The sequence below is a fragment of the Triturus cristatus genome, chromosome 5_1 (genome assembly GCF_964204655.1).
Source record: "Triturus cristatus chromosome 5_1, aTriCri1.1, whole genome shotgun sequence".
Lineage (NCBI taxonomy): Eukaryota > Metazoa > Chordata > Amphibia > Caudata > Salamandridae > Triturus > Triturus cristatus.
The window spans coordinates 349,764,700-349,792,029 of record NC_140587.1 but is presented as its reverse complement, the minus strand read 5'-3'; the positions used below and the strand labels follow the sequence as shown (position 1 = coordinate 349,792,029).

Here is a 27,330-nt window from a genome sequence, read left to right as displayed (position 1 = left end):
GTTGAAATGTGGATTTAGGTTGAAATCAGTGCGAAACGTTCCAAAAGTATTAGGCAATTGATTGTCTGGTCCGCCTATGTCCTCCGTGTTGTCATATTGCAATTGCGGAAAATTGGTTAGTAAGTCAACGTCTGCTGCTGTTAAAATGCTTGAACTTAGTACAGAGGTGTGTTCCGTCACAGTTTGGCTTTTATTGCTTGTATGTTGGAGAAGATGATATTTTTGCAACTTTAGTTTTCGAATTAACTTATACACATCTATACGTGTTTGAGAATAGTTGAAGTTGCGCTCTGGGCAGGAAGATATACCCAAGGACAACAGTTGTGTTTCAGCCTCATTTAGGATTACCGGTGACAGGTTTATTATGGTTTTTGGTTGAATGTTAACACTGTTTATTTTCGTTTTCATTTGTTGTTCACTGGCTTTTTGTAGTTTTTGTTGTTTCTGGCACTGCTTACGTCTTTCCCGCCACTTTTTGGTGCATCTTTGTATGACTTCAAGCTTTGAATCCTTTGGCGAAGAGTTTGACGTCTGCCTCCATTCCACTGTAGTGTGTATGGAGCCAGGTCAGGGCAAGGCAGGATCTGTGCATTAGAAAGACTATCCTTTGAAGTACTGGTACTTCAAAGGTAGAAAGGGGTATGAGTATTGAACTTGTAATCCCACATTTTTAGAACACTTTTGGAACAAGAGGAGAATCTGCCAAGAGCAAGAGCTGGAGAGCTGTCAGGGGGAGTACTGCCCCTTTGCTGTGTTGATTTTATGAGTTGGGCTGCCGCTGCTGCTTTTGTCTTGGAGAGGAAAAGGACTTTGCTTTGCATCCTGTATGAGAAGATTCTCCAAGGGCTTGTGTGTGCTTGCCTCCTTTTAAGAAGTCTCATGGCCATCAAAGACTTCACCTGCAGCCCCTAGACTCCTCTGCTGGGAGCTCTGACCTGCCAAGTGGTGCCAATTCCACTTGGAGGTGGCTTTGCTGCAGAAAGAAAAAGAAAATCCATGCGGCTACCCTCCGTGCCTGTTTTTCTAACTGCAAGTTTGCTGTGCGGTTGAAAAGCCAATGCATCGCCATGCTGCGGCCGAAGGATCGGCGCGTCACCTGTTCCAGGTTGGGAGAATCGATGCCATACTGGTTCTTACCCTGCCTAGAAGGAAGGGTCCTACTTGGACGTGTTGCGAGGCACTGCCAACTAGAGACCCCCATTTCTTATAGATATATATCGATATATATATATTTCAAATATTTATTTTTTTAACCAAAAAACCTTGGCTAAGGCCAGACCTAAAAAGAGAACATTTTTTAAGTAAAAATATATATCTCTTTTATATTCTTTGAAAAATGAGACATGCATTGGTAATATTGCAATGCACTTCTGTTATCTTTATGGTGAAGATTAATGTAATAGGATTTTTTTTTTCATGGTGATTTTTATTTTTGGTTATATGTGTTTTAAGAGGGCCGATGCAAGTAACTTTAAAATTCTACTCCTTACTCCCTTTGGTTGTGGACTTGCTAATACTGCACCCAGTGAAGGATAACACACAAAACAAACAACACTAAAATATGTCTTGTGACCTGTAACACTCTTTTTCTGTACTTTCTACCATGTTAAACTGTCAATCTGCCTTTCTCTTATCATTTCTTGCCCCCATCTCAATGCCACCGTACATTGGTGAGTTTCCTATGTCCACAGATGTTATGGTAAAATCAGCTGGTGCCTGCAAAGCATGTTTAATATAAGATCAAATGTTGCACTAGTTTCACAATGAAGTATGATCAATCTCTGTAAACTTGCTCTTAGGGAAAAAAACAGGCCTGTGCATGAAACAATAAATATTAGAAAAACACCTCCCAAACTTGTGTCTTCCTAATACTGTGATAAATATTTAGGGGCAGATTTATAAGCCCTGTGCATCACTTTTGCACCGCTGTTGCGTCACTTTTGTGACGCAGCGGTGGCGCAAAGCCAGCGCCATGCTGCGGCAGATTTACAACATGACGCATCTAGGGAGATGCGTCACGTTGTACAGCTTGCGCCACATGTGGGCGTACCTTCACAGGCAGGGGGGTGTTCCGGCGCAGGAACGCCTCCGAAAAGTGGCTGAGTGAAATCTACAAGTCACTTTTCCGGCCATGCTGCGTCAAATCCCTGCGCCTGCTTGAAGCAGGCGTAAGGATTGACGCAGCATTGTACCGATAGGGCACCCCCGAGCCTTGCTGGAGCTGCGTCGCGCTTGCGACGCAACTCCAGCAATGCGCCGCCCTTCCGCCATCAGATGCGTCACGCATCTGTTTATCCTTGCGCCACGATGCGCTGCATTGTAAATGCGGCGCATCTATTGTGGCGCAAGGGTAAACTTGCGTGACGCATCTTCCCTGGCGCATCCATGCTGATTTGCAGGGATGCGCCAGGGAACATACATCTGCCCCTTAGTTTTGATTAATCGCATAGTGTTACATTGAAAGCAAGTCACTTTAGGTTTACGTATTTTTCTGTTGCCTCTAAACTAAGAGAGTGCATATCTCCATTCCTAAATATTGCCTAATGTCCACCCACCTCTAGCCAGTTTGGCTGGCTCAGGAGCTCTTCAACTAAGAAATAGTTCATACAAAGTCTTATGTGACTTTGCAACAGCCACATATTGGTTTTCCACTCTCTTAATCCTGTGCCTTCGATTAATTGTCTCTTCGTTCTTTACAGTACATATGTTATCCTTTGTTTCATTTAACCTCTTTTGTAGCCCCTATCATCTCGTTAGAAAAACAATTCCTGGATTTAATCTTTTTCTCTTCAGCTGCCACTTCTGTTCATAGCTAGGCCTACCGCTACAATTCCACAATGTGTCTACTTGTGGAGTACAAACTTGGGGGCATATTATCAAGGACGGCGTTAAAATTATCGCCGGTTTAGCGGCAGAAAACTGCCACTAAAGCGGCGATAATGGGCTTGATAATATGCCATGGAGAATTCCAATAGAAGCCCATGTTCACACAAGAACATGGACTTCTATTGGAATTCTCCAGGGCATATTATCAAGCCCATTATCGCCGCTTTAGCGGCAGGTTTCTGCCGCTAAACCGTAGATCATTTTTAACATCGTCCTTGATAATATGCCCCTTGGTATTTACTATTTTCTTTCTGATACGCCACTGCCTAAGTTTAGATATGGCAAGCAGAAGCCATTCTTATTCTCCTTCATAAATCTTACCAATTAATGCTTTATTCAGCGACTGCCAAGCTCTGTAATTTTTAGTATTAATTGGAAAATGCAATATTGTGTTTCTGGCCTGTATACTTACGCACGCATGATGGAAGCTGACCCGACCAGTGGTGATCTTGTTGGCAAATTCGGACTGAAGAACCGATTAGGCGGAAGCCAGGGATGCACTGATACACAACTGTGTCTCTGTAGCCATAATTGTCTCCAATGACTTGACCATTAACAATGGGTTCTGGTGTTCCACAGTGGCCAGCTGCAAAGATATAATCAAGAGGTAACATTAGTGTGCCATGTCTTACCAGCAATGCAAAGTGATACTGCTAGCACTTCACACAAATGGCTGACTTGTTGGCAGGCAATTCCTTTTTTTTCACATTGCAGGTTGTGAAACCTATTTTTATTGCATTCTGAAAATTTGTTTTACGCAATATTTTGCAAAACAATACACAGTTTTATGAGAATAATTGTTAGGGTCTTAATACACAACTGATCTTGAGGTTTCATCTGTCACAGTTGTGAACATATGATTGCATGTTTAAACATGGATAAAGTTGAAAGGATGCAATTTCAGGTCAGTTTTATCATGTGGCTTTGCGCTGGCAAAGTGTCCCCAAAAGTGATGAAAATCAGCAAAAAGTCTTGAATTGAGATTTACTATCAGTATCCCTAAAGCAATACAGAGTAGTACTACCACTGATTTGGGCTAAATTGCCTGAGGAGTGCGTCCCATGGGTGGTACAAGTGCGTTTCCCTGTGACCACCCATGGCTTTTGACACAGAGCCCTATAAAAAAAAAAATACATTGGTTTCAGCGGTTATTTTATACTTTACATGAAGCATCATAAACTAATTTAGTCATTCCTTTGGCAACAGATTCTTGGGCCTAGTCACTGGCTCATAAATCAGGGGGTTGATAAGGAGCGCAGGTGGCCTCGTGTTTGTGTGGACATAATGCAGGGCCAGTGGTACGTGTCCAAATTTCCGGCATGAGGAGCATGTGGTAATTGCGTGTAGTTTAGTGTGCATGCTGTGTTCTGATTGGCTGTGTGCTCCTAACTTAGGGCATCATTAGGATGGCGGGCGGACTTTGTCCGCCCACAATCCTGACTTAAAAAGGGACTGCCCGCCATAACTGCGGCGGTCCTGTGGGGGTGATTAGTATGGGCCCGCCACACTGGCGGGCGCATCCTGCATTTTAAACATTGCGGCGGGCGGTGCTTTCAGCATCACCCGCCGCATTGCCAAAAATGCATGCTGTGCATATGCATGCACAACGTGGCAGGCCCCGCGCAGTGCCTGCCATGTTGTGCATGCACATGTAGGGGGGTACCATAGTTACCCCCATGTGCCCCCCCAACATCCTGGGGGCACTTCTAAATCTGCATGCTTTCCGTGGTGGCGTTGGGCTGCCTCTGGCCTGCATCCTGATATGGATGGCGGTGTCTAGCAGACACCGCCACCAAATTAAACCCTTTTCCTCCCGGTCGATGAGTCGACCAGGCGGAAAAGCGGCAGGCGGTCTTCCCATACCCTGTGGTACCCCCCGCCATACTAATATGGCGGGGAAGGATGTAGGGTGGATCGCCACCGCCATGCGGGCAGTGGCGATCCGCCCTACATCCTAATGGACCCCTTAGTGAGTCATCTTACTTTATGGTGTGTTTGAAAATGTGCGCCCCTCTGGCCACTGTATTGTCTTGGGGCCAATTTCCTGAGACCATTGTACTGTCGCTGCCATTCTATGAGATCGAGCTGGCTTTTCCTGCTGGTGCACTCTGTCTAAGGGTTACGTGTTTCCTCCACCTGTGATCTGTGAATCAGTTGCTTTAGTCCTAGGTCGCAGGGCCTGCCTAACCACGCATTTCTGACTCTGGATTGAGGAGGAGGTCACATCAGGTGAATTCAACAACAGAGATGTGAGATAGTTTTTATACGTACATATATCATGGTATACATAATGAAAGTTTTTTCAATAATTAACAAAGTTACACATCCTTGATTGAGGCAGGTTGAATTATTTTCTAACTCTGCAAGTGTGCGGTAATGTACAATACAGACCGAAAGTTAGAAAAGCCTTAAACTATGTCACTGAATTGTATTTTGTTCTGAAAGGATAATCTTGAATTACAAAGCCTACGCTAGAAATCACACAGATACCTTTGCACTATAGTCTAATGGTGTGCGTGTAATGCAAGGCAGCAATAAATGCTTCATAGAATGGGGAGAAGGCAATGGTCACATATGTTAGTAAATATGGCAATCTCCTGCTTTCTCCCTGTCACTCAATGCAGCACACCAGCTCTGGTTGCTGCAGTACGTTGCATGAGTTCTTATTAAATTAGCCCCTTTTTGTTAAACCCCCGGAGTGGACCATTTAAAAATGTAAAATAATTTTAGGTTTTATAAACAATCATTTTTCTAGCTTTATGTTCAGACATCTAGTAATGCTGCGAAAGGTAAAGGGGATGAAAAAGAAAGCATCTGAGCATCCTCATCTCTCACTCATTCAAACTGTATTTCAAATACCAGCAGTCAATTCTGGTATTAATCTTTTCATGAATGTAACTCTCTCTTAGCAGTATTCGTACATGATGTTTTGGATCCCAGCATTACATGTTGGACACAGTAAGATATTTGGACCAGTTCTTGCTAACACATACTCTCCAAGTTACAGTGATTCCAAACAGTTACTTCTTGCCTCTCTTTCTAACTCTGCACTGGCTTCCAATCGCAAGGTGTGTCACTTTCAAGGGCCTTTGCTCTCAAGTACATTCCTTGAGTAATCTCTGCATATACTATTAAAGGTGAAACTCCCTGAGCAAAATGGTTCCACACTCATCATTAATCCTTTCATACAGAAAATCCTTCTTTGGTGGCAGTTCTTTTTCAGTACAGATATCTAAGCTCTGGAACTATTTCCATGGACCAATAAGGCTGGTTAAAAACAATCTGTTCAGCCAACTTTTCTTGTGCACCATCAAGTAATCCACAAACAATAACGACTTTCCTTAACATATGGACCTTTAGACTCAGCTTACAAGATATATAGGTAGCAACGCTCCAATATATCACTCTATTTTCGTATTACCATCAAGTATTGGCACTCTTATATGTCTGGTGCAACATGATGAAGGCACACCTTACAACTTCACTAGTGACACCTGAAATCAACAAAGTTACACTATTAGACCTATCCGTTTTAGTAGAATCAGCCCCAGGTTTTTGCCTTCTTTTGCAGCACCCTTTTTTGTGGGAATTAGGACTCTGCGCACTTTTTTCCTGCTAACCAGTGAGTGCTTGTGCACTCTTCAAAAAACATGGTGCAATTGGCATCGACTCAATTGGTACATTGAATTTACTTTAAAGTCCCTAGTAAATGGGTACTAAATGTACCCAGGGCCTGTAAATTAAATGGTAATAGATCAGCAGCAACACTCCTTGTGAAACCCACTAAATTAGCCTTTTAAAATATGTCTCATAAATCGTTTGCCAGGCCTAAACCTTACTGTTGGGCCTGGCCATCTCTGCAGAGTCATCCCCAAACTTTTTGCCTTATCCCTCCTGGTTTCAGAACCTGTTTTGTTGGTATTTAGAACTCTGTGCACTTTAACACTTTTAACCAGTGCTAAAGTGCTGGTGATCTCACCTTTCAACAAGTTAAAATTGCCTTACACTCTACTGGCATATTTAATTTACTTGTAAGTCCCTATATGGTAGTACTTGTACATAGGGCCTGTACAGTAGAAATTACTAGTGGTTCTGCAGTATCTTTTGTGCCACCCACTTGAGTAGCCTTTTTAAACATTGCTCAGGTCTGGTTTTGCAACATTTCTGTGCAGTTTTAAACTCACATTTTGGCCTGGCACAATAAACCTTTTGCCAGACCTAAACCTTGCTTTTTAAGACATACAAGTCACCCCTAGGGTAGGCCCTAAACAGTCCATAGGACAGGGTGCATTGTAGTTAAAAAGATAGACATGCACTTTTAAGTTTTTCATGTTCTGGTAGTTTAAACCTCTCAAATTCATTTTTTTACTATTGCAAAGCCTACCTCTCCCACAGGATAAACTTTGGGCTACCTTAATATATTTAATAAGTGCTAACTTTCGTTTGGCAGCAAATGGGAATATCATGTTTGGTGTCTTAGGAATAGTAATTTAAAACTTTCCAAAATGTTAAAATCAGACTTTAAGTCACAATTCTGAAAAGTCCACATTAAGAAACAGGAATGTTCTTGTCCTAACCATTTAGTGCCAGCAGCCTGTCCATGGGTCACATGACCAGATGCAGTTGACCTTTGTGTATTCCTCCTTGACAGTATCACACTAGTGTCTCAGTGTTGGCAGGGTGGGTCATCCTGACATGAGTGGGAGGGACAGAGCTATCATCTACCACACTTGCCCTTCAAAGGCACTCTCCTAGCACACACACAAAGGATGTCACACTAGCCTCTGGTGCACCCAGACAGACTGGGACCAGGGCAGGGAGGTAGGAAGATCTAGACACTTTTGTAGGGGGGAAATCCAGAAGCTTCTCCCTCTTCAAAGACCGGACTTGAACCCTTCATCCTAGTTCGAAGTGACTCCAGGGCTCAGCTGCTTGACCTCCTATTCTAAGCTACAGGGACCCAGAAGTTTCTCTGAAACTGACCTGCTGCAACTGGACTTGCCTGGACCTGCAACTGGACCTGTCTGGACCTTCAGCTGGGCCTGCCTGAGCCCTGCTGACCTCTGCTGGAATGAATTCCAGATCCCCAAGAGGTCCCTTCCAGGTCCAGGACCCTTGGTGTGGCATCAGTTGAGCTCTTCCATGAAGAAAAGGACACATTCTGATGTTTTGGGTTCTTCACCAGTGGCTCTTCACCATGTCCATTCTTGCCAACCGCACCGACTGCCAGTGTGAAGCTCTAGTGAACTGTACTTTTTGCACTACAGCAACTGTCAGAGATGACAGGCAACACGAGCGATGCACTTCGCTCTACTACATCAACAGCCCATGGTGAGTGCCAACCTCCAGCGCCTTTGTGACGTCTGACAGGACATTAGTGCCCAAGGCGAACAGCCTGCTCCTCGCAGCTTTCTCCACTGCAAATAGAACTTTTCATGCAAGAAGAAAACCTTTTCAGCAGGACTAAACTGATCTCTGTATACCTCCCACACTCCATCGCGTCGGCCTAAACTTGTGACTTTCTTCCACCAAGGATGACTGGATGACCGCAAATGCCGCTTTGTACTTTTAGAACTATATCTACCTAAAAGTTTAAAATGTAATATATCCTGTTTAATTGTTTGGATTTTTGTCATTCCGGTACCTTGTTATTTATTAAATTTTACTTTATTTGTCTAAGTTGGTTTGGGATTTTTTGTGTTATATATTCATTTTGTTACAATTTCTATGCTACATAAATAATTTACATATTGCCTCTATGTTAAGCCTAACTGTTTTTGTGGCAAGCTATTAGAGGGCTAAGCACAGGTTAATTTATTGCCTTTTGTGGTTCACGGTGACAATGACTGTGTCTGTTGTTTGCGTGGAGTTCCACTCCTCTCTGCTAATAACCCAGTTTCTCACAAACAGTAATCCAAGCTACACCAAGGAAAGAGTGGAAGGAAGCGAGCATTCACAAATTATCCTAGTAACCTAAATTATTATTCTCCTCACAGCCACACCTTGAACAATACTTGCACCATTCCTCAGGATGACTGACGTCTGGGCAATTTGCCACCTGACATTCAGCACCACCAGCCATAATCAAATTGCCGGCAACACTTTCACAAGGTTTGCCTGCAGTCTCATGGCAGCAGGGTCAAATCTTTCACTGCATAACGAGAAGGCCACTAGAATTATGCAGCAACAGCAGACCGAATAATGCAGCAATGGAAGACCAAATTATGCAGCAGGGTTGAAAAAATTGGGCAAAAATTGTCAAATTGTGTGGCTTAATCGATGGCAGTATTATATGGGTATTTTGTATTTTCACAACCATTTAGACTGCCCGGCATAGTTTTACCTAATTGGTGACAGCTTAACAGTTCAATCCAGCACGCGGGTCCTGAAAAGTGACCAGTAATCCTTACCAAATGATAATTCATTTAATGGAATTATAAACGTTACGTGCTTTTAGTAGTTTCTTTGTACTGGAAACTATTTTATTCGCTGAAATTTGAAAATTGCATTGGAATTGTGGCAAATTAATAATTTTGTGGAAAACAAGAAAGCCACAGAATCACATTTTATCAGTGGCCCTGCCTGCATGAAGCCGTTCAGGCCAACCACTTTCAATGATCGGGAACTAGGACACAATGCACTATTTGCTAAGACTGCTCGGGTGTGGAATGCTGAGTGGAACACATGCCAGAATCATGGAAAAAGAGCCCATGCTTTGTATCTACTCCCGAGACGAGCTAAGTGCTGTCAACATTGATCCTTGAGGCCCTGCCCTGGGCTAGTACTGTTCATGGTAAATGCCAGCAGGGGGCCCTTTGCACCATGCACTACGTTGCACAATGTCCACTGCCCACATCAAGGTCTAATTATACACTTTTTGTTTTCATGTTCTCATAAATCACTGAGAGGACTTACATCAGTCCAAGCAAAGTGTCAAAGTTTGACAAAAGTCTCATTTATGGTCTAGGTGTTACATACATCTGGCTATGGTTTTGCTGCAATAAAGAGCAAATATGCCCGCGGGAATCTGATGAAAAATGCTCTTTTAAACCTCTCTGTAATCCTTCCTCAGTCAACATGCACAAAACTGTAAAGTGTCAGGCACTTCTTTACGCAGAAATGTTTTTGGGAACCCTGTGCAAAATCATCAAAAGTTCCCAAACGATTCACAGAATGTAACTCCCTTCATAATTACAAACCAACCAGAAGTACAAACGTGCTATCTGCATATCACCGCAGCAGACACACACCTGCGAATCCCATGCATTCTTCTTTCTCCTCTGACTGAAGGCTTGCGGGAAAGCGTCCTTCAAATCAATAATTTGCTGGATATGTAAACTATAAATCGGACTGAAATGATATAGGTAAGAGGCATTTCCGTGGCTTCTTATTATTTCAGATATCAAATACGCAAAAGGTAAAGGTCAAAACGTTTCAAATCCTATTACTGCTAATAGCATCGAGCAGAGATCCTATCGCAGTCTGCAGGCTTTTCAGCCTTCGACAGAGGGATTGTGTAATGTTCTGATATCATTTGGCGAATTAATAAACGGGGAAGTCACTTTGTAATGACTTTTTGTTTCACTAGAATTGCGCGGGCTGGTCTCCGATTCCAAAGGGAGTTTAATCCTCGCCCGCACCGCAGCCCCCATCTCCCTGAGCTGAGAGCGGGATGTCACAGAGAGATAGGCCTTAATTGATATATGTCCTGGAATGGAAATCTGCTCATTTCTGAAACAATGAGGCCTTGCCTTTCAAAGCGGCTCCACACGTGTGATTTTTTCCCCATCATTTGAAAATGCATTTTACACCCCGGGTGATTATGGGAAAGGCTCGGATTTAATCAGAGCATCTCCGGCATGCCAGAGATGTCTCGGGCTAGATGTAAGCTATTTGTTTTCCAAATGAGATTGACCTCGGGTTAGGAGAGAGAGAGACTTACATCATCGGGAGGATTGTTTTGGGCGATGATTGTGAACCTTCGCAACATCTGTATATGAGGCACACAGGAGCAGAGGATAATGCACAACTTGTGAACAATGGACCAATTTATAAAGGAAGTAGGGCTCCCAGACCATTATTTCCTCAACCACATGCTCTGCTTCCCTTGTGCAATTGCAAGGTAAAGCTGTCTCGCGCAATTCTGCTGCAAATGATTGCTTTGGACGTGTATACCTAATGTGCTTTATAAGATATGAGCAGTTTTACCAGCTGATTCTCACGTGTGAAAGAGAATGAGGGCTGTTCGCTTGTTTTCATAGGATTTCTAATATTGAGGTGAGGCTGTAAGAGATTGAATATGTGCTTTCAGACAATGCCATGCTTTCCAATGAGTGAAACAATGGAGGCCACGTTCAAATATAGGGGAATGCCCTCGAAGATGGCACTTAGGGTTGCATTCAAATAAACACATTTTGTTAGGCTCTATAATTGTTGCAATCCTTGCCCATGTTTCTCGTTAAAGTCCTTGTGCCCCATTGACACTTTGGTATTACAGATGGGGGCAAAGACGCTTGCAGCTTTCTTCTGTGATAGACATCGAACCAGTGCTAAATGTGTGCCAGTCTGATCTCAAGAGAGGATGCCTCATTCGCGAGGGGGCACGTCCCTAAACAAATGAGGGAATCCATTGTCTTTCCACCCGCACCGTCTTACAGATGCAGGCACAAATGCAAAGAGACTGTCAGGCAGAGACGTTTTGAGGCATGGGCAAGGTGGGCTCTGGCCCAGGGCCCCAGTCTTTCCAGGGGCCCGATAGAGCCAGCTCTGTTCCGCAGACTCTCTTGCCCTGATGACCTTGAATAATTCTTGAACAGATACTTACAAATAGCATTTTCCTTCAATGTAGTTTTCATTTGGTTAATAAAAGAGTCTATTACATACATTCTGCAGATGTTGTGTTTGTTTCATGCAGCATCCTTAAAAAAGTTTCTTTGAGATCTAAACAGGATCTCACATATGACAAACGGGAATGTGTCACTTGAATTATTTGCAATGTTTTCAAAAACATATCACTATGCTGGAATATTAGATGGAAACTTATTTAGAATTTGGACCAGTGTGCCCGTGCACTGTCAGTGACCTGGCCAAAGAGGTCATGAAAGAGCTGAAACTGGATCAGAAATTCAAAGCTGATCCAAACAGGGGCCCCCAAAATACGTTTGGCCCACGGTCCCCAACTTCCTTAAGATGTCACTGCTGTAAGGAGGTGACACTCTAAAGTAATAAAGGGGTCCCGAGGTCCAACCAGATATTCACCTGCAGGTGAGTACAGTCACTCACTGCTTCTGCCTGGTGGGGGATCTCGCCCTCTCTTTAAAACCCACACAGACTGCCGCCTGGACAGTGAAAGGTGGGCTGGTGACTTTAACCAGAGATCAGTCTTTCGATAATGCATGCTTCCAAGTGCAAGAGCGAGTTCACACTTGCACTTGGAACAGCACAATCACTGTGGTAGGACGTTCTGAACCAGTCTGTAACTGGCACACCCAGTTACATTTGAGTCACACTGGGAAACATGGAGTACACCGCACATGTAATACGTGGCCCAGTCTACACCGCACATGCAGTACGTGGCCCAGTCTACACCGCACATGCAATACGTGGCCCAGTCTGCAAATAAAAAACGGTTGATCTTTTTGCTGGGGATACACAGGCCCAGCATGTTTACATACGAGACTCTCACACGCCATATCCTGGTTTGTCTGTTTAGCTGATATGATGGATATGTGCTGTAATCAGCTCTGGCAATAAGCATGATCTCATCCTGCTCCAAACATTCAAAGAGCATCCCAGCTCATAAAGCAGCAGGTAGAATCAGCATCAGCAGATACAACTCTCAAGGCATGCATGCTAACTGATCACCAACTGCTACATTCATGCCAAAGGAATGGTTATCTTCCTAGTCCCAAGCAAATTATTTCTTTGCTCTTTCATCATTGGGTCCCCTGGATTTCAAAAGCATGTTTTTCATCACAGTTGGGCCACTAATCATGCACCAGCAGGTTGTGCAGAATGTGCAGACCGCAGACCTGGGCTCATGTGCTGGACACCATGGGTCCGATTCACAAAAGTAAATGTACATGTGTAGATGCACTCATGGGTACATTTAATACTGCACTAAGTACTAAGGACCCGATACACAGAATTATTCACTTACTACTTTTGGTATTCACAGAATGCACTTACTACTTTTGGTATTCGCAGAATGGATTTACGACTACTAACTTTACGTCCGCACTCGGGCCGGAAATTCCGGCCCGGAGGCGGAGCTTCCGGCCCGGAGGCGGAGCTTCCGGCCCAAGTGCGGAAGTAAAGTTAGTAGTCGTAAATCCATTCTGTGAATACCAAAAGTAGTAAGTGCATTCTGTGAATACCAAAAGTAGTAAGTGCATTCTGTGAATACCAAAAGTAGTAAGTTTAGGATTTTGTCTTAAGTTAATTCTGTGAATCGGGCCCTAAGTTTACACTCTTTGCTATTCAACATTTCTTAGTTTAAATTTATTACTAGGTGCAAACTTTCATTTCTTCTCCACCTCAAAACTGGGAGTGGAGCTTGCTAGAACAGGATTACCAAGTGTAAAGTTATGACAAGTAAATTTTCATTTGTTGAAGGAAGTCTCCGCCACCGGGGTGGAGATCTCCCCCATGGTAAATTATGGGAAAAATCATAAATGCTAATAATGAAAAAATATTCATAACATTCATGTAAATTCATTTACAATAATTATTTACCTAGAAAATGTTACAGAACAATAACTCATCAAATTAAATGTTAAAGAAATTTATAAAATAAATGACTTTATTTAAAATACAAAAATCCCTCCCTCACTGTAATTTTCATATATAATTATTACTTCATAAATTAATATATACTTTTAACACTATATATGTGTGTGTGTCAATTCAAATTGCAATTTAAGAAAATTCCATAGGAGGTGGTTGTTTTAAGTGGCTGCCTCCATCACTTTCTAGGGGAGTGTTCTGGAGACCTGTAAGTGGCCCTATATGGTGGTGGATTACTTCAAGGCTGCGCTAGACTACATTTACAACTGTTTTAGGAACTGTACAGCTGTTGTAACTAGATGTGCGATTAGTGAATTGCAATTGACATACTTTCGTCCTTCAGTGCTGATGACAAGTGACCAGAAGTAAGCAGAGCTCCTGAAAGAAAGGTACTGAGGAACTCTCGGTGCGCTCCCCAACCCGGAAGAGGGAGAGTGGAATGGTGAGGGCTAGCCAGAATCAGGATTTACTTTGCCTGATTTTGCAATTTAACCCTGGCTGTGTTTAGTACATTTTCCTCCAATACATTTGTTATAGATAACTGTTATTGTAGGGGGAGGATTGAATCTTTGTTGTTTCCCCCCTAAAGAACCAAAGGCTGTTTCCAATGCTGCAAATGCAGCCTCCTATGAATTGAACTTTTATAAACGCACATTTGCATGTCATGAAGGAAGGATACAACTATTATAAAGGCATGTATACAGGTCACGTGCAGGTGTAATGCTTGTTTAATGACCTCCATTATCCCACGCATTACATTAAATATCATTGTCTGTTTTCACCTGCCATGTCTAATTCCCCCTATGGCGTTTGAGCGACCTCTTGATAAGTGCTTTGATTTATGGTGCAAACTGCGCCCTATCTGCCTCCTGCCGTCTCCTCAACGTGATTTACTCTTCACATACTGTGTTATCCTGAGCAAACATGGCACTGAACGCAAGCTAATGTGTCCTCCGATATCTGCCTCTAATGGTGTCTCAGGCAGGCCTCTCCAGTCAGATGACTGCGTCTTCCTTGTGTATTTCAGAGTGGCGTTTCCTTATAGATTCCTAGCAGACAGATTGTTTTATTTCCACACTTGCATCAACATGTCTTGTGGCTACTGATCTGTGCCATAACTCATCTGTCAGGCCCTAATTGAATTAATGTCTCACTGCACAAGCCCCATTTCGAAACATGTTGTTCTGATTTAAAGGGGCGGGAACGCACAAGTCATTTATTAGTTGTGTAATTTTTATTTGCTTGGCCAAGAAGCTCTACTCTACATTTTGTTTTCATTATTCACATATTAAGGTTGTTCAGTTGTCGATAAAGCAAAAAAGCCACCAGTCTGTCATTTGATAAGCTGCCGTTTTGGATTTCTTAACAGCAACATTAAAATAGATGCTATAGGTTGTGAGTTGCCAAAATTCGAATAGTTCCCAGAAGATATTTTAGACCACAAAGTAAAAGAAGGATTTATGTAACAGAAAATGTAGACATTTCCCTAAAGGCTTTAGTACAATTTCTAGGAAGAAAGGCCTCTTCTAAATATTGTGCATTTCTATTTGGAAAGCTATGGTCGGCTTCTTCCTAGATTTGAAAATGAGTTTATTCATTCACTGTAAGGTGATGTCTTGTTCATGAAGGTCTCAGTGCCCTTTAAATATCAAATTCACAGGGAGGCACACCTAAAAGTAACAATTGCCATCTGCAGGCATAACGGCGGGAGTTAATAAGAATAGTGTTTGGAAAAAAAGTGTCACACTGTATGAGAATATAAAAAAATCTGCTGATTTAAAAACACACACACGCACATAACTTGCACTGCCCTCCATGGTTGGAACACTAACTTGCCAACAGTACAGCAACGAAGAAAAGAAAAGTCAAAAGAGCAACATTGCTAACTATGCAAATTATGGCATGTGTTGTGTGTGTTGGAAAACAAACATGCATGGTGGTTGTCTGTGTTTTAGGCACAAAATAACTCAGGGGCTCATTTATGAGCCCCTGCGTCACTTTTGCGCCGCCGGTGCGTCACTTTTTGTGACGCACCAGTGGCAGAAAACATGCGCCATGTTGCGCCATATTTACAAAGTGACGCATCTAGGTAGATGCGTCACTTTGTAAACCTCTGCGCCACATTATACCTGCGCCAGGTATAATGTATGCAAGGGGGGCGTTTTGACGCAACAAAGGGTCGTAGAAGTGACGCAGTGAAATCTACGAGATTTCACTGCGCCACTTCTAGTGTGCAAATGCGTCAATTTCTTGCGCCTGCCTCACAGCAGGCGTAAGACTGACGCAGGCCCTTTCACATGGGGCTTGCCCCATGTGAAAGGACACATTGCTGGAGTTGCGTCACTTTTGTGACACACTCCAGCGATGCGTCACTTTTGCGCCTACAGATACGTCAGAAATACTGACGTATCTGTGACTCCTTGCGACATGATGCTTCATACTGTAAATATGACGCATCACTGGAGTCGCAGGGAGGGCGCAGTGAAAAGTGGCGCATCACTGTTTTCACGCAGTAATGCGTCACTTTTCATAAATGAGGCCCTCAGTTTTTAAAAGTATGTTTTTCAAAGAATATGGGAACTGGAACTTTTGGGACCCCAGTCCTGTTAAAAATCTGCTTGGTGAATCTGCACAAAACTTGCCATGAAAAAACCAAAGTTGATTTGCCCTGTTTTTGGAAAGTGTCGAATGGCACCAAAGTTATTAATAATGGGGGTGGGGATGCACACCATTTCTTTCCTTCTTCTCAAATTTAATCCTTGTTCTCCTGATGTTGCGTGCAGACTGGTAGGGTGCCAGCCCATAAGACACCGTGCAAGAACAGTTACATGGGAAGGGGCCTAACTTAAGCCCCAAACCAGACGCACTGCTGGATTGCGCCACTTTGGCATTCATTACTCATATTCTTTTTCCAATTTATATGTAGTCATCCAACTCCTTCTGAACCATTCAACTAGATATTATGTGATCCTCCACACGTGGAATCTTTGCAATTTACCAAGCTTCTGATGTCCAAAATGTGCCCATCCGGACCTCTTTAAGTGAACACGACTGAGGCAATGGTTCATAAAAAGCAGTGTTTTATTCAGAAAATACCCAATGCATTTCGGGCTTCAAGCGCCCTTCGTCGGGGGTCACTATAAATAACAATAAAACAGCAATCAGTTTTGGTTTCTTGTTTAAACATATTACACAAAATTAGTATATAATATGTCAAAATTGCACCATGCATGACATGTAGCTAATATATCCCTTCATTAAAACATAACGTGAATAATACTGTGAATAATCACCCTCCTTCCACCGAACAGACCTATATTACCCTTGACGTTACCTATTATCATACCATGCTCTCCTGTCCCCTATTAATCACCATCTTATCTCTATTCCAACAACGTCCTTCCCACAAATAGTTAAACAAAACAGATGTCACGTTACCCCTCGCTCACAACAATGTACTCGCCTGGCCTGTTTATAGCATTCCTAACACCTTTTAGTACAATCGCCATCCGGGTGCTATTCGTACTCCCTCCTCTCTCTGTTCTATCTAAGTACAAAACTGTTCGATTATGAACTCTGTTTCACCCACCCGTTAACACCACGGAAGTGCCTACTAGTATGCAACAAAGACTTCCCATAGTTATGTTCGCTCGTTATTCATTGCAAACACCCACAAGTCTTTAAACTAACACCTAGTTGCTGCAAACACATATATTAACGTACCTGCCATAAGCATTTAAAATCAACCGTCCGTGTCATCGTTTTAGCAAGAAATGATTCGCTGCATTTCACCTCCCCTATTTAACCAAATGATCCCGCCCTGCTCTATCCCAATTGGTCCATTCATACATTGTTTTCCCGCCGTAGGTGATATTCACATGTAAAAACTCCATATCCCATCATGCAATTTAATGTGTTTAAGAAGAGCTCGAGCTCCCCATTCATGGCTGTGTAAACAAGTATTGTCGACAACAAAAAACATTTATCATTATTTACGACATAAATAATTAAAAGTCAATGCGCACAAAAGTTCAACACCAACTTTAAAGAACCAGGTCTTTCACCAAACGTGTGGATGCTGTTACGGATACAACTATTTGACTGTTTATCGAGCGGGTGCTATCCCCTAAATTTGAGAAGAAGGAAAGAAATGGTGTGCATCCCCACCCCCATTATTGCAGTTTCACTGATTGCCCGTAGGGGATAGCACCCGCTCGATAAACAGTCAAATAGTTGTATCCGTAACAGCATCCACACGTTTGGTGAAAGACCTGGTTCTTTAAAGTTGGTGTTGAACTTTTGTGCGCATTGACTTTTAATTATTTATGTCGTAAATAATGATAAATATTTTTTGTTGTCGACAATACTTGTTTACACAGCCATGAATGGGGAGCTCGAGCTCTTCTTAAACACATTAAATTGCATGATGGGATATGGAGTTTTTACATGTGAATATCACCTACGGCGGGAAAACAATGTATGAATGGACCAATTGGGATAGAGCAGGGCGGGATCATTTGGTTAAATAGGGGAGGTGAAATGCAGCGAATCATTTCTTGCTACAACGATGACACGGACGGTTGATTTTAAATGCTTATGGCAGGTACGTTAATATATGTGTTTGCAGCAACTAGGTGTTAGTTTAAAGACTTGTGGGTGTTTGCAATGAATAACGAGCGAACATAACTATGGGAAGTCTTTGTTGCATACTAGTAGGCACTTCCGTGGCGTTAACGGGTGGGTGAAACAGAGTTCATAATCGAACAGTTTTGTACTTAGATAGAACAGAGAGAGGAGGGAGTACGAATAGCACCCGGATGGCGATTGTACTAAAAGGTGTTAGGAATGCTATAAACAGGCCAGGCGAGTACATTGTTGTGAGCGAGGGGTAACGTGACATCTGTTTTGTTTAACTATTTGTGGGAAGGACGTTGTTGGAATAGAGATAAGATGGTGATTAATAGGGGACAGGAGAGCATGGTATGATAATAGGTAACGTCAAGGGTAATATAGGTCTGTTCGGTGGAAGGAGGGTGATTATTCACAGTATTATTCACGTTATGTTTTAATGAAGGGATATATTAGCTACATGTCATGCATGGTGCAATTTTGACATATTATATACTAATTTTGTGTAATATGTTTAAACAAGAAACCAAAACTGATTGCTGTTTTATTGTTATTTATAGTGACCCCCGACGAAGGGCGCTTGAAGCCCGAAATGCATTGGGTATTTTCTGAATAAAACACTGCTTTTTATGAACCATTGCCTCAGTCGTGTTCACTTAAAGAGGTCCGGATGGGCACATTTTGGACATCAGAAGCTTGGTAAATTGCAAAGATTCCACGTGTGGAGGATCACATAATATCTAGTTGAATGGTTCAGAAGGAGTTGGATGACTACATATAAATTGGAAAAAGAATATGAGTAATGAATGCCAAAGTGGCGCAATCCAGCAGTGCGTCTGGTTTGGGGCTTAAGTTAGGCCCCTTCCCATGTAACCAAAGTTATTAAGACATATGAAAAGTCTGGCTTCACCATAACAACAAATTTATATATATATATATCCGGTACCTTCGGGACTCCTCACAAAGTATCGGCATATGCGGCAACAAAGGGGTCACGGAATTCGCTCAAGGTGAGTCCGCTCCAGAGAAACTGTGAGTTCAGCCAATGCACATATGCTTTATGCAGCTAAGTGTCACTATGAGAAAACTGCTACATAAGAAACAGCGTCTGCATAAAGCATGATGTGCAATAGAAAGAACACACTATGTAATGGCTGCCACTGAAAAGACCAATACAAAGCAGTTTCTCAGTAGAAGTCACCAAATGGGAGTGGCTTCCAAAAGCTTAAATGTTACACTGTACAATACCTGCATTGAAAAAGGCAATCCCTGCCTAAACTTGTCTGCGTGGTATTAAATGGATCTGATTTGACCCTAAGAGTGCTCTGTGTTCCTTTTGGAATATTTTGGTGTGAATGTTACTTCGTGCGGCCACTGGCACCCATTTCTTCGGCGGTGTTGAAGTGGCAATTTGTTTGTGATATATATATATATATATATATTCACTGAAAAAAACATAGGTTTCAGGGGCGTTATAGTTAGCTGGACTTTTTACTCATACAAAACCATTGAAATTCCCCCGTTATAGTTAGTTCAGCTAACTATAACTCGCGCGCCCACAATGCACTGCTGATGACGTCACATATTATATCACTCATGACATGGTCACTGACATCAATCATGACATCACTGATGACATCTCCAATGACATCACTGATGACATCAGCCAGTGAATGTGTGTTTTTCTGAAAATTACACATGTTTTATATATGTATATCTCAAGGTCGATGGAAGAATAAATGGGTATATAAGTGTCTAAATGGATGATTTGTTTTTGAAAAATTGATTGTATAACTGACTGATTAAGTGTATCTTAGAGAATACATGGCTTAGTGAGTAATGTTTAAATATGTAAATATCTGTATCAGTCTCTCACTTTGTGTATAAAGTGGCTGCATGGGTTGGTGAGTAGCTACATGAGTGTCTATATAGGTTATTAGTTGGTTTTTTGAGTATCAGTATGAGTGTCTGAGTGTATGTATGGTTCGGTGGGGGGTATTACGTAGTGCATAGGTGCATGAATGAGTGACTCACTGTTTGTATGTGTTGAAGACAGCATGTGTGCAGGACTGTATGGGTGGATGAGTGTGTGTATGGGTGTGTTAGTGAGTGAATGACTGTCTCAATAGTGTCTTTATGAGTAACTACATATGTTTTAAACTAGTATATGTGACTATTGGTGTATATAAGTGAGTATATGTGAGAGTGAGAGATTGAAAGAGTTCCTGTATGAATAAGTATGTGTTTCTATAAGTGATTGTTGAAAAGACTGTATAGGATTGTTGGTGAATGAGTGGATGTGTATGTGGATCTTAGAATCACTGAATAGGTTGTTGTAACTGGTATTGGTATGTCCATTGTTTTGAAAATTTTAGTTTCTATTTTTGAATGTGTGTATCAAAGGTTATATTAGGGGGAGAGGTGGTCTGCCACTCTATCACAAGGATGATGCCATCAGTGATGTCAGGAGTGATGTCATTTGAGATGTCATGAGTGATGTCATGAGTGATGTCACTAACCATGTCATGAGTGATGTAATATGTGACGTCATCAGCCGTGCATTGCGGGCGTGCGAGTTATAGTTAGCTGAACTAACTATAATGGGGGAATTTCAATGGTTTTGTACGAGTAAAAAGTCCAGCTTAGTATAACGCCCCTGAAACCTATGGTTTTTTCAGTGAATTTCTAAGGTTTTTTAAATGCTAATTCCTAACTATAACGTGCCTGAAACCTATGGTTTTTTCAGTGAATTTCAAAGGTTTTTTAAATGCTAATTTCTAACTATGCCTACAGAGATAGGACATGTGAAGAAAGAAGAAAAAACGCACAGAAAGAAAAAAAAGAAATGCAGAAAGAAGCAACAGAAGTTCTTAAAGACGAAGAAAAGTGCAGGACAAAGGATAACGTGCAGAAAGAACAAACAGAAGAGCAGAAAGAAGCCTTGTTGCAAAATCATCCTCTACCCTCAACCTTTTCAGACGGACACTGGTGGTAACTGAGTCTGACTAACCAGTCCTAGAGCCAGTGCTATGTTGAAAGACACTCAGAATACAGTGAAAACACCTACATACACTAGGGAACACTATGCGTTGGGGTCCCCCTGTGATTAGCATGACCTCTTCTGTAAGCCCCCAGTATATAATAGGGCAGGGGATTAAAACTTCCTCTTAAAACGCGCCACAGGGCGTGTTTGCACACGTCGCCTCAGGCCCCGTCCCCTCCCTTCCCCACTATGTAAACACGCCCTGTGGCCGTTTTAAGGTGGGAGATTAAGTCCCCTTGAATCCTGAGGGTCACTAGGGGCGAAATAGCCCACTAGGTACGTTCAGTAAGCGCCATTGCAGAGAGGTGTAAAAAAGGGCACGGCCTGCACCACCTCTCTGCAATGCAGAGCAGTGGCGCTTACTGGAAGCACCTGCTGGGCTAGTTGGCCCCCAGGGTCCCTCAGGATTGAAAGGGAATTATTTCCCCAACTTAAAACGCGCCACAGGGCGTGTTTGCACACATCACCTCAGGCCTCGTCCCCTCCCTTCACCACTATGTAAATGCGCCCTGTGGCCGTTCTAAGTTGAGAGATTAAGTCCCCTTGAATCCTAAGGTTCCCTAGGATCAAACTAGCCCACTAGGCACCTCCAGTAAGCGCCACAGAGCTGCGTTGCATAGAGGTGTAAAAAGGGGTGTGGCCTCAGAACACCTGTCTGCAAAGCAGCTCCCTGGCGCATACTGGAGATACCTGTTGGGCTAGTTGGCTCTCGGGGACCCTCAGTATTGAAGGGGAATTAATTCCCCAACTTACAACTGGCCAGGGGGCGCGTTTGCAGAGTGCTGCAGGGAGGGGGCGTGGCCTCCGGCGCGATGCTGGTCTTTTATTTATTTGATTTTTTTAAGAAGGAGGGCTGTGTGGCTCCCCTTCTTTTTCTAATTTATTGGCCCTGGGGACCCCATCCCCCAGGGCCTGCACCCTAATTTATTTTGTTGAAAAAAATAAATTTGGCCCTCCCAAGGCATTAATCGGCCCGGGGACCCCAACCCCCAGGTATGGCCTTTTTTTTTTTTATTCTTTAGGAGGGGGGCTGCATTGCCCCCCTCCTCAGGCCATTTATGGCCCCGGGGACCCCATCCCCCGGGGCCAGCCTTTGTTTTTTTATTATTTAAAAAAATATATATTTATAGAAACACCTAGGACATGCTGGACAAACCGTATGTACCTATCACCATGACGATTTGCGTGATATTCATTAAAAGGCGACTATGCATTCAATGAATCCACGTGGAATGTATTTACACCGCTAGTGAAACCCTACCGTGCCTAATCCCGGCGCCCCCGCCGGTGGGTACTCTCCAAGTAGACACCCTTGTCGTTTATTTATACAAACATGGGTAGCTATTGACGGGCACATTTAATACACACGCACACCAAGCCATTCAAAGGTGATTCGACAAAAATTCACCCAAACTATGCAAGAAGCCCCCCTCACGGTTAATAAAACACACATCCACCGCCGGATGTGTAATACTTTTTATTTTACTCTCTGGAAAGGAGACAAACCTCACTTGAGAGTCACAGCGTGCTCCTGGCTGAGCCCAATGCTGTGTTACACCCACCAGTGCCCGCCGAGTGCCACACACCTCTGTGTGTTATTCCACCAGCTAGTGCATATGCTATGACACTCTCTAGCCCATGTGCACTGTAACACCACCCCGTGAATACGTCATGCCACACTTGCCTTCGCACAGGTTATATTGCACCATCTAACGTGCCTTCCTCGATGCCTATGTTATAACGCACAGCGCTATGCCATAAATATTACAATCTGGGATCCATATCTTTGTCACAGTGCATATGCAACGTTACACTCCCCAGCAGGTATTTTACATTACAACTTTAGAGACTAGTTAGGTTACACAACACTGCCCTGTGCATATTACACTCCAAGGCGCATATCGCACAGCACGCGCTAGTGCCTGTGCTATCTCGCGCTCTCCAATGAATCTGTCATTGCGTACAATGTATTGCATATTATATCTCACGCCCCGGTTCATCTTATATCACACTTTTTGGTGCATAGTTTATACCATATACTATATCTAGTTTTCATTTTCAATCGTGCTCTTAGGACTATGTTCTATATAACACTGCATCCACCTACCCTTTTCACGGGCATTACTTTTTGCGATGGGGGGTGGAGGGTTAGGGGATGTTTCTGCCAAGTGAGCCCGGAGTCACAGTCACAAACGTCCTCTTCTTCCTGAATAAAAGTGAGATTATGCTGCATACTTGTTCATATTTTCAGTAGTTCGCACAGACACACATTTTAAAAACAATAAAGTTCCTAATACCCACCTTCTCTGAACGGTTAGCTTGCTGCCCCATCCACCTCCTCCCTATCCTCTGTTGTCTGAATCCATGGACTAGCCTCCTCCCTCCTGCCATGCATGGTCTGATGTGCTGACACTGCCATCCATTTAGCATGATGTACCAGGCCACTCCTCCTGCCCTCCATTGCCTAATTCTATGGCCCATCATTGACCTCCTGCTTAGCCTCTGTGCTTAGCTTGCTGCCCCTATTCTCCTTCCCCCTGCCCTCCGATGTCTTTGTGCATGCCCCTGCTCCATCCTTTTTGCCCACCATGTTCATGGACCTGCCACTCCTATCTACTCTGAGTGTTCTGTTGAGCTGCCACTCCCCTCCCACCTGCCTAGCATTGTCAGATGACTATAACCTGTCCCTGCCACCTCTGCCCTGCCTGTCCACATGCTATGCCCCTATCCCCTTCCTCCTGTCCTCCATGGTCCATTTTACTGCCACATCCTTCTGCCCTCCCTGGTCTGTTGTGCTGCAACTGCTCTTCCTGCCTGCCCCACGTGGTCTGTTGTGAGGCCCCTTCCCCGGAACTCTCTTGTCTGTGCCCAGGTCCTGACTCTCCCTTCTATCCTCCATGGTCCTTAGTGCATGCCCCTGCTCCCTCCTTCTTGCCCATCATAGCCATTGTGCTGCACTAACCCTCCCGCTTGCCATGCATGGTCTTCTGTGCTGCCATGGCCCCTCCCACCTTCCCTGTGTGGTCAGCTAGCTGCCCCAGACCCCAACCCACCTTCCCTCCATGGTCTGTGTGTATGCCATCATAGTCTCACTGTTGCTCTCCATGGTGTCTTGTTTCTAGTGCCCATCCTGCCTGACCTCCATGGTCATTTTGCTGCTCCTGCCCTGCCCCCTTGCCCCCAGCCCTCTGTTTCCATGTGCAGACCCCTATTCCCTCCCTCCTGGCTTGTCTGTTCCATTGTAATGCCCCTGATCCGTCCCTCCTGCCCTTTATGGTCTGTTATGCTGCAGCTTTCTCTCCTGTCTGTCCATTATGGTCAGCTAGCTACCATTGCCTATTTCCCCTATGTTCTATGTTGTCCATGTGCATGGTCCTGTCCCCTCCCTATTGCTTTCTATGGATTGTTGTGCTGCACACCCGTCCTGCATGCCCAGTGTGGTGTATTGTGCTGCTGCAAACCCTGATGCCTGCCCTGTAGGGTCAGTTTGGTGCACCTCTCCATGTCCCTCCTGTCTTCTGTTATCCGAGTCCATGTCCCTACCCCAATTCCTCCTGCCTACCATGATCCAATGTACCATACTTGCGAACATTTTGAACTTGGTAAGAGGGAGATTTTGAAAAAAAAAATGGGGTATTGATTTTCCCCTTTGAGTTACATTGAAAAAGAGGAGATTGTAGACAGGAGACAGATAAAATAAAGCCCATTTGAGCTTAAAAACATTGGACGTTTCCTGGCTGAAACGGGTCTGTTGGCATGTATAGTTGTACTACCACTGCCTCTTCCTTCTGCCCACAATGGTCTATTATATTGCCACAGCCCCTCTTGCCAGTACTGTATTGTTGGTTTGTTGCCCCTGCCCTCCTTTCCACTGCCCTCCATAGTCTGTTGTGCTGCCACTGCCCTTCATGCCTGCCCAGTGTGGTCAAATTGTTGCCTCTGCACTCTCCTACCTGCCTTCAATTTTCGAGTCCGTGCCCCTGGCCTCTGCCTCTCAACATTATCCCAATGAACAACTAGATTGCTAACATTCTATATTTATTACAAAAGTGTAGAACGCCTGATGTCATCTTGATGTAATCAAAACTGTAATACCTAGAGCATTTCCTTTAGAAATTACATATATGAGAGGGTCTTATTTGCATCAAAATTATGGTTAGTGCTCTAAAAAACTAAAATGAGGACATATTTTCTGAGTTTTCAAATAGCGACAAAGAACTTTTAAATTATTTGTAATCTTTATGTTTTTTTATCGAGTTGACCACTTGATTAAATGTTGCACCTAGGGGAGAGGATGTGGTGTTACTTCCAGAGCTGCAGACTCTGCAACTGGGGAACCAGATTGGAGTTTCTGCTTCAGCTCAACATTCTGAGATTCTAGTCAAATCACTTAGGGCCCGATTCACAGAATTAACTTAAGACAAAATCCTAAACTTACTACTTTTGGTATTCACAGAATGCACTTACTACTTTTGGTATTCACAGAATGCACTTACTACTTTTGGTATTCACAGAATGGATTTACGACTACTAACTTTACGTCCGCACTCGGGCCGGAAATTCCGGCCCAGAGGAGGAGCTTCCAGACCGGATGCGGAGCTTCAAGCCCAGGGGCGGAGCTTCTGGCCCACGGGCAGGGGCTTCCGGCCCAGAGGCAGAGCTTCCGGCCCAGAGGTGGGGATTCCGGCCGGTGGAGAAGATTTAGCCATGGCCGAAATCTCCACCTCTGGGCCGGAAGCTCCGCCTCTGGTCTGGAAGCTCCGCCCCCAGCCATGAAGCTCCGCCTCCGGCCTGGAATTTCCGGCCCGAGTGCGGACGTAAAGTTAGTAGTCGTAAATCCATTCTGTGAATACCAAAAGTAGTAAGTGCATTCTGTGAATACCAAAAGTAGAAAGTGCATTCTGTGAATACCAAAAGTAGTAAGTTTAGGGTTTTGTCTTAAGTTAATTCTGTGAATCGGGCCCTATATCTCCCCATGTCTACAACCAAAATGAATTTGATCTTGTGTGATGTAACCAATGCTCATGTAAAGCACTCCAATACCTGACAAGTCTGCACTATTTAAAACTGCAAATACACAAAAATAAGTGTTTTGCACACTTCTGTCATTGGGATACATGTGGGCTACATCTGGGTGATATTTGTGCTGCATTTGGGCTCTTTTGTCTCTGGTGGCCATCTTGGGAGATTTATTTGTTATAAAGTTTCCTAATTTTCTCATTTACTGCAGTCTCCTTAGTAGGAATTACTTTCAGTTATTTGCTTTGATTCCATCAAGAAAGTATTCAGATATGTCACACATTTGCCATAAATTCTGAATGTTAGCACTCTAGTTGCTCATTAGATCACTGTAGTAAAGCTACTGCGCACCACGGAAGTCTGCTACTGGTATTAAAAGTGCATGTTTCAGTCTGCATATCAGAATTTTTTAATGAAATAGAAGAGGATTTGAGAAGTCATTCAAAATGTGCCCTAATTTTTCTTTCTTCAGCACTAATCATAATTTCTATGGAAAAATGAACCCCCTCATTGTGTTCCTTTTTAAATTAAATGTTTTAAGTGTTACCAGTTTATTCAAATCAAGATGGCTTCATGTGTGCCATACCTTTGTCATAAGTAAGACAGTAAGCGCTCTAGTTGTTCTTAAGAACTCTCTGGGACATTCTGTCATTGGGCTATACTTGGGCTACATCTAGGTGATATTTGGGCTATATTTGGGCTCTTTAGTCTCTGGTGGCCATCTTGGGAGATTTATTTGTTATGAAGTTTCTGAATTTCCTCATTTACTTCAGTCTCCTCAGTAGGAAATACTATCAGTTTTTTACTTTGGTTTCATCAAGAAGGCATTCAGATGTGGCACACATTTTCCATAAAATCTGAATGTTAGCATTCTAGTTGCTCATTAGATCACTGTAGTAAAGCTGCTGCTCACCAGGGAAGTCTGCTGCTGGTATTCAAAGTGCATGTTTCAGTCTGCATGTCAGAAT

At 43.3% G+C, this 27,330-nt stretch overlaps 1 protein-coding gene across 1 annotated transcript in view; it reads right to left on the bottom strand.

Annotated features, from left to right (window-relative positions):
• Positions 1 to 27,330, bottom strand: part of CSMD3 (CUB and Sushi multiple domains 3) — a 2,836,509-nt gene that overhangs the window by 303,452 nt on the left and 2,505,727 nt on the right. The window contains exon 53 of the mRNA XM_085605076.1: positions 3,299 to 3,472. Within this exon, the coding sequence (XP_085461202.1) occupies positions 3,299 to 3,472 (174 nt within the window). The remainder of the gene's footprint in view (positions 1 to 3,298; positions 3,473 to 27,330) is intronic.